At 43.3% G+C, this 14,352-nt stretch overlaps 1 protein-coding gene across 1 annotated transcript; it reads left to right on the top strand.

Moving 5' to 3' along the window:
* The first annotated feature begins 273 nt into the window (after positions 1–273).
* Positions 274–2,126, top strand: LOC139071707 (28S rRNA (cytosine-C(5))-methyltransferase-like). The gene has a single exon (XM_070554593.1). It carries the CDS (start codon positions 494–496, stop codon positions 2,006–2,008), a length of 1,515 nt encoding a protein of 504 aa, XP_070410694.1. The 5' UTR covers positions 274–493; the 3' UTR covers positions 2,009–2,126.
* The last annotated feature ends 12,226 nt before the right edge of the window (positions 2,127–14,352 follow it).

The raw sequence follows: 14,352 nt of genomic DNA, 5'->3' as shown, positions 1-14,352 counted from the left end.
TATGAAGTTGTTTTGGGTGACCTTTGAAGTCATGCTTTAATTTAATTGTTTACACTGTTAGTGTGGGAAGATTTAGTTTAGAAGTTCTTTGTTTACTGTATTTTATATAAATGATGTGACATCTAACACTTATCTCTGTTCTTTGAAGGTTATCAACCTAATGTTCACTGAACTGACATAATAAAAATTGTTGGAATGTGATGGAGTTGTCCCAAAGTGTCCCTTTAGAGTGAAACTAGTGTGAAGCTTGACAGTTGATAACCACAGAGCACCCTGGAAAAGGAGATAAAGGGCTTCAAACCAGAAAAGCTGTGGACGCAAGAGAAAAAAAAGATGGCAGAAGAGGTCTTGGGGAAGACGGTCAAACTGCTGAAGCAGGAGAGGACCAGCGCTAAAAGCAGCTTCACCAGACTAGCCAACTATATTTCAAGAGGAGCAGAAGTCAGATGCTGATGTGGACGAGGATGGCACGATACAAACCAACGCAGAAGATATGGATAAATTCAGATTGCCGACTGCAGAGGAGAGTGAAAAAGAGGGTGTTCTGTCTCTAGACCTGAAGACCGTCTACCAGAGAATAAAGGACAACATTGATGTTCTTTGTAATTTCTCCTCTAAAAGGGAAGAAGGGAAAGACCGAGTGGAGTACCTAGCGCTCCTAAGGAAGGATCTCTGTACTTATTACAGCTACAACGAGTTCCTGGTGGAGAAGTTAATGGACCTCTTCCCTCTGTCAGAGTTGGTCGATTTCCTCGAAGCGAATGAAATTCACAGACCGGTCACGATTCGGACCAACACGCTGAAAGCACGGCGGCGAGACCTCGCTCAGGCTTTAATCAACAGAGGAGTAAACCTTGATCCACTGGGTAAATGGACTAAAGTGGGTTTGGTCATCTTTGACTCGTCTGTACCAATCGGCGCGACCCCGGAGTACCTGGCTGGTCATTACATGCTGCAGGGAGCCTCCAGCTTTCTGCCGGTGATGGCGCTCTCGCCGCAGGAGGGAGAGCTGGTGTTGGACATGAGCTCAGCTCCTGGAGGAAAAACCACCTACATCGCTCAGCTGATGAGAAACACCGGAGTGATTGTTGCTAACGATGCAAATAAAGAAAGACTGAAGAGCGTGGTGGGAAACATTCATCGTCTCAGAGTCACAAACACAGTGGTCTGCAACTACGATGGCCGCCAGTTCCCAAAGGTGATGGGTGGGTTTGATCGAGTGCTGCTCGATGCGCCGTGCTCAGGAACCGGAGTCATCGCTAAAGACCCAGCAGTTAAAACCAGCAAGGACGAGGTGGACATTCAGCGCTCTGCTCATTTACAGAAGGAACTGATTCTGTCTGCTATCGACTCGGTGAATGCAGCGTCTCCTACCGGAGGGTATCTGGTCTACTGCACATGCTCGATAACGGTGGAGGAGAACGAGTGGGTGGTGGACTACGCTTTGAAAAAAAGAAACGTCAAATTAGTTCCAACGGGGCTGGACTTCGGGAAGGAGGGTTTCACCAGTTTCAAACAGTTCAGATTCCATCCTTCTCTGCGGCTCACGCGACGGTTTTACCCGCACTCCCACAACATGGATGGGTTCTTTGTGGCCAAGTTTAAAAAGTTCACCAATGTAATTCCTTCTGCTGCTGCTGGGAAAGGAGACGAGAAGACTGATGCGGCTGAGGCTACAGAAGCCGCCGATTCTGACAAAGCCTCCCAGACGAAGGCTGACGGCTCGAAGCAGAACGCCAAAACAAACGGGGCGCCAGCCAAGAAATCAGGAAACCTCAAGTCAGCAGAAAAAAAGGACCTAAAGGCTGGACCAAAGAAGGCAAAGATCGCCAGGATGGAAGTAAAGACTGAGAAAGGGACAGAGGTTAAAAAGTCCTTCAGTGGGCCCAAGGTGTCCACAGCTAACAAAGGAGGAAGCAAGTTTGAGAAGAAGCCTGGCAAAAAGACAAAACCGTCCATGAAGAACAAGAACAGAATGGAAAATCGCTTATGCAACCCAAATCCATGACATGGTCGAAAGAGGTGCAGCTATGAAACTCACCAGTGAAGTCCTGGACAAGTGGACAGGTCCAGTGTGGTATGTTAGTCACCTGGTGGCGCTAAATCCTCATTCGGTGACAACACCAGTCCGCATTGTATGGTATAGCAGCCAGAAATACAAAGGTGTGAGCATGAACGATCTTCTCTTGAAGGGACCAGATGTCCTTAACCCCATAAGAGCTGTCCTGTTAAGATTCAGAGAAGGGGTACATGCAGCTCTGGGAGATATAAAGAAAATGTATAACTCTGTCTGGTTGGAGGAGCGAGAAATGCATCTACACAGATTCCTGTGGAGAGACAATCCTACAGAGGAGATCTGTGAATATGCAATCACCAGAGTCAACGTCGGCGACAAACCTGCAGGTTGTATTGCGCAGTTGGCTATGAGGGAGACCGCAAGTCTACCTAACTTCGCTCACTTGAAGGATGAACGAAGAGTTATTGAAGAGGACAGTTATGTGGATGACCTCTTGACCTCCCACAATGATTTGCACAGGCTTGACAAAATTACAGCAAAAGTTGAAGAGATTTTAAAAGGTGGGGGTTTCTTCCTTAAACCCTGGGTCCGGTCAGGGCAAAGTGGGAGGAAAGGAACTGAAGCAGATGTACTAAACCAGGATCAAAGGAAAACCTTAATTCTTCCAAACCAGATGAAAGAGGGAATAAACAAAGCCCTGGGCATCGGCTATCAAGTAGATGAGGACAAACTCTACATGCTGACTGCAGTAAACTTTTCTAAAAGGAAGAAGAAGATGCGAGTTGGAAAAAATCTTCTTGAAGAGGAGGTGAGAACACAAACTCCTAACCAGTTGACAAGAAGAGTTCTCCTAAGCCAAGTTGCTGCACTATATGACCCAATTGGCCTAGTTGCACCAGTCAAGCAGAAAGGAGCGATCCTTGTTCGTAAAGCGTTCCAAGAAGGAGGGGGTGGCAAGTTGACCCAAGAAACCTGGGACCGACCTCTCTCAGAAAGTCTCGGAGAAGAAGCCATACAGCTTTTTGAGAACTATGCACAGCTTGGTCACGTAAAATTCCACAGAAGCCTCACACCATCTGACCGGAAAGGAAAACCTTGGGGTATCACATTCTCTGATGGAAGTGATAAATCCTATGGAGCTGTGATGTACTTAAGATGGGAGACAAATCAAGGCATTGAAGTCAGGTTTGTGGAAGCCAAAGCCAAGCTGACACCCTTAAATCAGAAAGGAGATGCCATTAAGGCAGAAATGTGTGGCGCAGTCTTTGCAGCCAGGATCAGGAAGTATGTGGAGAAGCATGCTCGAATGAAGATTGAGAGGTGGTTCCACTTACTGGACAGTCAGACAGTCCTTGGAGCTATCCAACGAGACAACTATGGATACCAAACATTCTTTGCAAATAGAGTGGGTGAGATCCAGGAGGCCGGGCTAGTGCAAGACTGGTGGTGGATCCGTGGAGATCTAAACATAGCTGATATCTTAACCAGAGGAGGCGCTCCTGACGATTTGAAGGAAAATTCCACATGGCAAAATGGACCAGAGTTCTTGAAGTGGCCAGTGGATGAGTGGCCTATTCAATCGGCTGGAGAAGTGGCAGCCCAGGCCAGAGAAAGGGTGAATAAAATGCAAAGAAAAACATTTTCAGCTACATTGACAAGAGGTCAAGCCAAGACGAATCAGGAAAAAGATTTGTGTAAAGAAAAAACATCCACTCCACCAAAAAGGTTTCCCACTGGCTGGGTTAAACGTCTTGTGGACATAAAACGATTCAGTAGTCTAACCAAACTGAAGAGAGTTATTGCCTGGATCCGTCGAGTTGCTGAGCAGTGGCTAAAGAGGACCTCAAACCCAGAACAGAAAAAATGGATTGCAACAACACCTAAGCAGGCTGGATTGAAAAACACAGAACTTCAGGATGCATGTGATGACATCTTTCTCTCGGCTCAAGTAGGTGTAACATTTCCAGACACAACTCTCAGCAGATTGGCAGTATACAAAGATGAGAACACTGGACTGCTACTTTGTGGAGGTAGAATCCAGGTGTTCAATGAAGAGAAGACTGCTGTACCTGTTTTGCCATATGAATCCTGGGTGTCTACTCTGTTGGCACGAGAATCTCATGAAGCCAACCATGAGGGGGTAGCAGGAACCCTTCTCCGGATGAGGAAGACAGCTTGGATAATTAAAGGCCGGAGAATCGCTAAGAGGGTGGTTGACATCTGTGTACGCTGCAGGAAGAACAGAGCAAGGCTGTGTCAACAAATAATGGCAAACTTGCCTCCGGAGAGAACAAACCCAGCTGCTCCTTTTGAATTCACTACCGTGGACCTGTTTGGCCCATATGAGGTCAAAGATGAAGTCAAGAAAAGAACTAAAATCAAAGTATGGGGAATCATCTTCTGTTGCATGGCCTCCCGTGCCATACACACAGACGTGGCAAGTGACCAGTCATCCGAAGGTTTCCTGCTGGCCTACCAAAGGTTCACTTCACTGAGAGGGCACCCCAGGAAGATCTGGTCAGACCCTGGCACTAACTTTGTAGGAGCCAAGCCTGCTCTCGAAAAGCTGTACAACTTCCTTGACCAACTGAACAAGTCTGAAGTTGAAGACCTAGCTGCCAAACATGGGACAGAATGGGTTTGGAAGATCCATCCTGCAGACTCTCCCCATAGAAATGGTGCAGCAGAAGCTGCTGTAAAAATAGTGAAGCGGGCCCTGAGCAATCTTGGAGGAGAGGGCATCTTCACCTGGGGTGAATTCCAAACCTTTCTTTACATGGCAGCCAACCTTGCAAACGAAAGACCTATTGATGCCAAAACTCAAAGCAGGGAAGATTGTGTGGGATATATCACCCCAAATTCTCTGCTTCTAGGGCGTGCAAACCCGAAGGGAGACCCTGGAGACTTCCAGTTTGATGGTTACCCATACAAAAGACTAAAAAGTATTCAAACAGAGGTCAGTAAATTCTGGAAAAAGTGGAGCCAATTGGCTGGACCAAATCTCTTTGTACGGAATAAATGGCACACCAAAGAGCGAAATGTCGCTGTTGGAGACGTGGTCTGGTTGGCTGATCAAAATGCCTTGAGAGGACAATACAAGCTGGCCAGAGTTGTTAGTGTCAACACTGACAGGAAAGGCATTGTAAGAGACGTGCTTGTGAGGACCTTTCCTAGCTATCCGGTTCCCACCAGAAAGGCAGCTGGAAAGAAGGCGGTTGCAGAATCCATTAGACTGAAACAAAAAATCCCAACCACTATCCTTCATAGGGATGTTAGACGCCTTGTCATTCTAATTCCTGTTGAAGAACAAAACAACAAAGTACTTGTGTGACCTCATTGGGTTTGGAAAACCATGAGCTCAAGTGGGAGGTGTTGGGTTAAAGTTGAGTAAATGGAGGTCTAACTGGTCCACCACCACTGAGAACTACATCTCCCAGAATGCACCAACAAAATGGCGACTGATTGGTGATAAAAAACACCTATGCAGGGTGGTGGCTCTCAGTCCTTAGTCAAACAGGAACAGCACAGCAAGCTCTAACAATGAGTTGACTCTAAAGACGCCAATGGTTGGTAACTATTGTTTTATTTATGATATGAAGTTGTTTTGGGTGACCTTTGAAGTCATGCTTTAATTTAATTGTTTACACTGTTAGTGTGGGAAGATTTAGTTTAGAAGTTCTTTGTTTATTGTATTTTATATAAATGATGTGACATCTAACACTTATCTCTGTTCTTTGAAGGTTATCAACCTAATGTTCACTGAACTGACATAATAAAAATTGTTGGAATGTGATGGAGTTGTCCCAAAGTGTCCCTTTAGAGTGAAACTAGTGTGGAGCTTGACACACACCCTAAGCGTCGGAAAAAAATGCTTGGTCAGCCACCCTCCACGTCAGACCCCAGACGCCAAAAGTGCCCTTTTTCGTTACTTATGTGCGAAAAGGGGTTTTTCCTTTTTGTAACTGCAGATCCCAATGCAGCGTAAAACTGACGTGATTAGATATCCGCTGATGTGGCACCGAACCAGCTCGTTTAACCGCACCTAAACCTTAACGTTTCACTATTTATAACCTCCCCTCACCCTCATCCTAACCTTAACCCTCATTTAACCGATGTGGCACCGAACCAGCTCATTTAACCGCACCTAAACCTTAAATGCGGCACAGAACCAGCTCATTTAACCGCACCTAAACCTTAACGTTTCACTATTTATAACCTCCCCTCACCCTCATCCTAACCTTAACCCTCATTTAACCGATGCGGCACCGAACCAGCTCGTTTAACCGCACCTAAACCAGGGGCAGCGTTAGGCCCGGCTACTTGGGCTGAAGCCCCGGATGTTTTATGAAAAGCCCTGGATCTAAATCTCGGAAGTATCATGCAGTACCAAAGTCCAACAGAGAGGGAGCAGCTGGCAGCAGTTTGTATACAGCCTGCCTGAGCCTCCACCACTGAAGAAGAAGCCCTTCAGCAGCCGGCTTCCTCGCTCTCTGCCTGAAACGCATGAGTGAAGATGGACACAAGGACGTTTTTTAGAGAAAAAGTACAATGACAGAACCCCAGCTTTGATGAGACTGGTGTTGACTCAGGTTTGTGAGTCTTATTTGAAAATATTTGTTGTGCTGCTGGTTTGCCTAAAGTTAGCTTACTATCAGGTAAAGTTGTTGGAGAAAGAAAGGGACTATTTACTATCATCTCACACTAAACACTAACAAGAACAATACTCTGCCCTGAAAATGCTTAATATGTAGCTTCAGATTAAAAATGATGTGGTACAAGACATGTATGATGTTGACTAGTGCGTGTCACGTGTGTGCGCGCGCGTGTGCGCACGTGCGTGCGTGTGTGTGTTAAGCCCCGAATCTTCTTCAGTCCTAAATCCGCTCCTGACCTAAACCTTAACGTTTCACTATTTATAACCTTCCCCTCTCCCTCATCCTAACCTTAACCCTCTTGCTACCTAAAACGTTACTCTCATTGTGATCAAGCGTTTGTTTCCCATGCATTCTGACTCTGACAGTCAGAGTCTGACTGCCAATTTCGTATTTGCCGCCCAATGGGAACGTTAGAACATACCATCTGGATAGGGGGAGGTTACAAATACCCTCTACTTTTAACGTCCACCTTGGTAGTTGAAACCTCCCCCTCACGTTGGCTTGGTCCAAACTCGACCAATCACGAGGCGGCTCCCGCCGTTCATTTCATAGAGCCGGCTTTTAGAGCGATCGACACAACACTAACGTGTTCGCTAGCAAGATGGTTAAGGTTAGGATAGGGGTGAGGGGAAGGTTAAATAAGAGGATAAGGTTAAATAAGAGGATAAGGTTAAGGTGAGGTACAATGAGCTTGTTTGGTGCCCTGGCTGCGGACATCCCATCACGTCAGTTTTACGCTGCATTGGGATCTGCAGTCAAATAAGGGAATAAACCCTTTTCGCACATAAGTAACGAAAAAGGGCACTTTTGGCGTCAGGGGTCTGATGTGGAGGGTGGCTGACCAAGCGTTTGTTTTTGACGCGCTGGGAGTGAGAATGTGTTGTGCAATCACAACTTGCCCTCTTTGTCCAGTAAATTCATGATTAACATCCAAACATGAACACACAGAGGACACAACTAAAGTTCGTAGAGTTGAAATGGCTGAACATCTACAAACGTGAATCTGAGGTTGAGGCCCTTCCTAGACGAGTCATTTGAAAGGTCTTGCCTTTCTCACCTCTGATTTGCTAGAAGGGCTCTCCTATGATTGGCTATTTTGTGTAAGAGGAAATAGTTCTCCCTCACTGTAGGGTTTTTAAGTTTACAGCCAACTTAAGGAGTTTTTTTTGAAGAAAATGCAAACTCATAGCTATGATAAACATCTATTCTTGTTTTGCAATAAACCCGTTTCAGTTTCTTCCATAAAAAAACCTGAAAAACGTCAAATGTGAACGTGTAATAAATCTTGTTGCATTTAATCACTGTTAGACAAGATACATCCATATCCATATGTGTGTATATATATATATATATATATATATATATATATATATCAGAATCAGAATCAGAATAAGCTTTATTGCCAGCGCTCCAGCGACCCAGAGCATAGGAACTTGACTCCGCAAACACAACCTGACCAAGGTTAAACACACACACATGTAGACAAAAACAGGTACAGGCAGTCATGAGAGCAGCCAGAATGGCGCTCATTTCATTAGATGAAAAGGGTGTTACATGACGATAATTGGGGTAAGGTAAAAAAAAAAAAAAGGCATAGCAGAGTTAGTCCCAGCAGGGAGTAGCTCTATTATACAAAAAAACTCCTCAACATAGAAGCACAAACATCACAGTTACAAAATATCAGACTCTGATAGGGAGGTGGGGTGGGGCGGGATCCTGAATCCTCCAACGGGAGCTGCCAGTACGGCGCTCAGCCAGCTGCAGTCAAACAGGTGGGAGGGAGAAATGAGGGACAGAGAGCACATTGAGTTTCCTGCAGGTTGACGACCTCGAAGCAGAAGTCACAATCTGAAGGCGGGGGGGCGGTCGGGACACAGCATCTGTCAGCATTCCTCCTTTCATGGGGTTGTGTTGATGGCAGCCTTGGAGGCTGCCTTGGCATCAGATAAGGATAAACAAGACTTTGTTTAGGGCAGACAGAGATAATTTTCCTCTCTGCCTTGGAGTCTATTAAGTGGTCATTCATGTCCACCAGTGAAGCCAATTATACGTTCTAAACATCCCCACACCGTCCGGCGACCCTCTCCGAGATGACATCCATCTTGCGCACTAACACAGGCCACCGCACGGGCGGCACATTCCGTGGGTGCGGGTCACACTCCAATTGCTCCCGTCTTCCCAAATTTCCAGAAAACCAGATATCCTCCCACTCCAATCAGAAGAAATCCAGTGATCATCAGGCCGAATATCCACAAATCTTCCACGTCCTCGATGGACAACAGAGAGAGGCACACGATTCGCCAGACCTCCCAAGAATCGAGTGAATATCCCGCTGCGAATGTCCCTTGAGGACAGGTGGGAGCCCCCTTCTCCGTTCTCATTGTAGAAAAAATCTTATCAATCGTGTTGAATGACCAGTTAATTAAGTCCATTTTCCAAAAAAGAAGTAGTGATTTCAGGAGAAATGCAGAGAAGTGTTCTGTAGGCAGACAGGACAGAGAGCCTTGGGGAAGCAGATAAGGGAGCTGAAGAAAAAGCGTCTGTACTCTCTGAGATCTGCCCTGAACAATGTAAACCGAGATTAATCCGTGAAGAGGACACCTCTCCAATGTGTGTGTGTGTTTGTATGTATACTGTAACTTTTGCTGCCTCTTGGCCAGGACTCCCTTCAAAATTAGGTTTTTAATCTCAATGGGACCTTCCTGGTAAAATAAATAGATAAATAATTTAAAAAAGAAATACACTCAACAAAAATATAAACGCAACTCCTTTGTTTCTGCTCTGATTTTTCACAAGATGGACTTAAAGATCTAAAATTCATTCCAGATACACAATATTACCATTTCTCTCAAACATTGCTCACAAATCAGTCTAAATGTGTGATAGTGAGCACTTCTGCTTTGCTGAGATAATCCATCCCACCTCACAGGTGTGCCACATCAAGATGCTGATCCAACATCATGAATAGTGCACAGGTGTACCTTATACTGCCCACAATAAAAGGCCACCCTGGGATGTGCAGCTTTGTCTCACAGCAAAATGCCACAGATGCCACAAGCATTGAGGGTACATGCAGTTGGCATGCTGACAGCAGGAATGTCAACCAGATCTGTTGCTCGTGCATTGAATGTTCATTTCTCCACCATAAGCCGTCTCCAAAGGCGTTTCAGAGAATATGGCAGTACATCCAACTGGCCTAACAACTTCAGACAGCATGTAACCACACCAGCCCAGGACCTCCACATCCAGCAGGTTCACCTCCAAGATCATCTGAGACCAGCCACTCAGACAGCTGCTGAAACAATTGGTTTGCATAACCAAACAATTTCTGCACAAACTGTCAGAAACTGTCTCAGGTAAGCTCAACTGCATGCTCGTCGTCCTCATTGGGGTCTTGACCTTACTCCAGCTTGTCGCCGTAACAGACTTTAGTGGGCAAATGCTCTCATCCGATGGCGTCTGGCACTTTGGAGAGGTGTCGTCTTCATGGATGAATCTCGGTTTACATTGTTCAGGGCAGATGGCAGACAGCGTGTGTGGCATCATGTGGGTGAGCGCGTTGCTGATGTCAATGTTGTGGATCGAGTGGCCCATGGTGGTGTTGGGGTTATGGTATGGGCAGGCATCTGTTATGGACGAAGAACACAGGTGCATTTTACTGATGGCATTTTGAAAGCACAGAGATACCGTGATGAGATCCTGAGGCCCATTGTTGTGCCGTACATCCATAAACATCACCTCATGTTTCAGCAAGACAATGCACGGCCCTATGTTGCAAGGATCTGTACACAATTCTTGGAAGCTGAAAATGTCCCAGTTCTTACATGGCCAGCATACTCACCGGACATGTCACCCATTGAGCATGTTTGGGATGTGCTTGACCGGCGTATACAACAACGTGTATCAGTTCCCACTAATATCCATCAACTTCATACAGCCATTGAAGGGGAGTGGACCAACATTCCACAGGCCACAACTGACAATCTGATAAACACGATGCGAAGAAGATGTGTTGCACTGCATGAGGCAAATGGTGGTCACACCAGATACTGACCAGTTCTGAGTCCCCAGATGCCCAATAAAGCAAAAAAACTGCACATTCCAGGGTGGCCTTTTGTTGTAGGCAGTATAAGGTGCACTACTCATGATGTCAGATCAGCAGCTTGATGTGGCACACCTGTGAGGTGGGATGGATTATCTCAGCAAAGCACAGGTGCTCACTATCACACATTTAGACTGATTTGTAAACAATGTTTGAGAGAAATGGTAATATTGTGTATCTGCAATGAATTTTAGATCTTTAAGTCCGTCTCATGAAAAATCGGAGCAGAAACAAAGGTGTTGCGTTTATATTTTTGTTGAGTGTAAATAAATAAATACAAGTTAATTTTTAAACCAAATCAAATCAAATCAACCTTTATTTATAAAGCACCTTGCAGGCATGAAACATGGAAATTATGAAATTATGGAAAGTTTAATTGAAATCAGGACAAAAAGGTCTAAGAGTATAGAATTGAGTTGTATATATAGAACACCTGGCTCCTGTATGGAGCAGTATTTAAACATTATAACAAACATCTTTGAAAAAAAATGTGATAAAAAGTCTTATTTTGTGTGTGGGGATTTTTAATATTGATTCGATGAAATTGAATGTTCATAAAGCAACCGATGACTTTTGTAATACTATGTTTAGTTTTGGATTAAGGCCACTAATATACAAGCCCTCCAGAATTACGAAGGACGGCACTACACTAATAGATAATATTTTTACAAATGTGTACGGTTCAGCTACAAGTGGTATATTCCTAAAGGACATTACAGATCATCTCCCTATATTTGGAATTTTGCATAGTTTAATAGATCACTTCAGTTGCAAAAGATGAGGCACCACATAAACTAATGAGAATAAGGAGGACCCTAGAAAGAATTTAGGCTTTTTTCCCCTTTTTTCCCCCGTGTCCTGTCTGGCTGTGAAGCAAACAGAATTGATGTCTGAATGCTGGTGACAAGCTTTACAGATTTACTCTCACATGGAGCATCAAAGTGTCTGCTTTTAACAAGAGGTGCTCGCTGCAGAACCACAAAGGCGGAGCTGCAACAGAAGGTGGAGCTGCACCAGAGTCAGCCCCGCCCATTCCAGAATCAGCCCCGCCCATTCCATCAGAGTCAGTCCAATTCCTTCCAGTTGTCAGACTTGATAGCATTCTGGAACCAAAGAGGGTGATATAGCTAAAAAATGCAAGATTGAGGACGGAGTTGAGAAGTGAATTGAACAGTTTTGTAAAAATTCCATATAATTAAAAATCTAACTTTTGGATTTTTTTACCATGTTATATTGTCATTTCCTCATAAGAAACACACCAAAGCCATTTTTGGCCTCATTCATGCATTTTCCTCCCATCTCAGCTTCAATTTAGTCTCCTCCCCCGAAGCGGGTCTGGTCTTGGTTCTCAAATCTGGATATTCTGTGAATTTTCTGACAAATTATTTCTGAAATGACTTCTACTGAGACACCGCCGGAAAAATCATACATGCCATCTACAAAAACACACTGGATAGCACAATTACATGTAACACCAGCTGCTTTTCATCAGATGTGATAGTGTGGCGGTTGTGGAGTCAGGTTAACATGCAGTTTTGTGCAGGTTTGCCTCCCAATAGCGGATGGTATAGGTGGTTTACAACCCATTTTCTTCATTTCTAGCTACACTTGCCAGAACTATGTTTTTAACAATTTACTGGTATACCGTTTAACATATAATGACTAATGTGATTTTTTATTTATTCATTTGTTTATTTAGCCAGTGTGAGTCCATTTGTGCGCAGAGTTTCAACTAAAATGCTGTTTAGGAACGACCAAATTCAAAGAACTTGTAGAGACATAAATATTTAGCTAAATAAACATTACAACTAAAATATAAACAAATTAAATGTTTCAGCTGGCTAATGATTGTTGCCGACCCCAACGAGAATCGAACCAGCATCAGCTGAGGGGAAAGCAAAAGTTGAGTCACATGATCTTGCCACTGGACTCCCAGAACTCATTCATTAGCTTTTCATGCTGTTATACATCAGTTTTGTTAGAGCGGCTGTGAGCAGATATTTGCTAAAAGAAACCTTTTCATTTCAAGATATATTCAGGCTTTGTCATGTAGCAAGTTATATTTATCTTGTTTAATTGGAGCATAGAACATAGCATTAACGACTGTAAACTAGTAACAGCTGTAATTCATGTGGGTTAGGTTAGTTTGCGATAAAGTTGAAAAACAAAAATGGAAGTCAGTGGGCTAGGCTGAGTTTGCGTGAATGGGCGGGGCTGACTCTGGTACAGCTCCACCTTATGGTGCAGCTCCGCCTTTGTAGTTCTGCAGCGAGCACCCTCTCGCTTTTAATGTCACGCCTAATACTTAAAACTTTATTGTTATTGTTTTTGAATGCTTTGTAATTCCGACCAGACACGGAGTCAGAGGTGAAAGAGAAAGGAAAAGACAAAAGGTGGGGAGAGAGGGGGAGGGGGAGGGGGGGTGTCCACAAAAATAAACAATAATGAACAAGAGTCTGCTTCTAGACCTGCAGAAAGGAAGAATAGAAAAAAATGGGACACACAACAATACATCAGGAGCAAGCAATCACTGCGTCAGCCTGATGATGAAATATAAAATCAACATTGTTTAACTGAACAATCACACGATAATAAATAATATATATATTTTTTAAATCTTTTATTTTCATTTATTGACATTAAAATAAAAATACAATCAGAACTAAATTGCTGCAAGCCAAAATGAAAAAGGGGACAGAAAGAAGAAAAACTTATGTTGTCTGCCCCTTTTAACTAAAATAGCATTAATACAAATGAAATAATCATATGATTCTTAATGAAATTGAACAATATAGTTCCTGGACTTGTTGGCCGACAAAATCTCAACCCATGAATTTGAGAAAAAAATAGAAAAAGAAAACAATTTACACAGAAAGAAGCATTAAGTTACAGATCTATATACATACATATATACACATACAAGCACATACTAGGTTAATATTTTGTTCCTTTAATCCCCCCCACCCCCCTCCCCTCACACATTTATGTAACGGATCTATATAAGTTAATCGTTTTATTTTTTATCTCTTTTTTGAAAGTCAATATTGTTTTTGCATTCTTGAGTTCAGTATTCAATTTATTCCACAATTTAACTCCATATATGGAGACACAATGTTCCTTTACGAGTATCCGATGTCTAGGTATGTTAAATAATTCATGTCCCTTTAAATCATATTTGCTATGTCTTTTTGAAAATCGTTTAATTAATCCTGTAGGTACGTTCCTTATGTTTGCATTATACATAAATTTTAAAATATTGTAGTCCACCAGATCATAGAATTTTAGTGTTTTTAATTTAATAAATAATGGATTGGACGGATCTCTGTAGTTGCTCCTTGTGATTATTCTTATTGCTTTTTTCTGTAAGATGTAAATGGAATTTGTGTAAGTTTTATATGTTGTTCCCCAGATTTCAATGCAGTAGTTCAGGTATGGTACGATCAGTGAGTTATATAACAAATATAATGAATTATTATCAAGCAACCCTTTTGCTCTATGTAACAGTGCAATCGTTTTAGATATTTTAGTTTTGACACTGTTTATATGTAGTTTCCATGACAGTTTTTCATCAATGATGA

This window comes from Nothobranchius furzeri, chromosome 1 (genome assembly GCF_043380555.1).
Source record: "Nothobranchius furzeri strain GRZ-AD chromosome 1, NfurGRZ-RIMD1, whole genome shotgun sequence".
Taxonomy (NCBI): Eukaryota; Metazoa; Chordata; class Actinopteri; order Cyprinodontiformes; family Nothobranchiidae; genus Nothobranchius; species Nothobranchius furzeri.
The sequence above is the reverse complement of the archived record's forward strand: the minus strand, read 5'-3'. Positions and strand labels throughout refer to the sequence as shown.

What these genes read in the sequence shown, in the direction of transcription:
- LOC139071707 (XM_070554593.1), top strand. Translation starts at nt 494, where the DNA reads ATGGATAAATTCAGATTGCCGACTGCAGAGGAGAGTGAAAAAGAGGGT.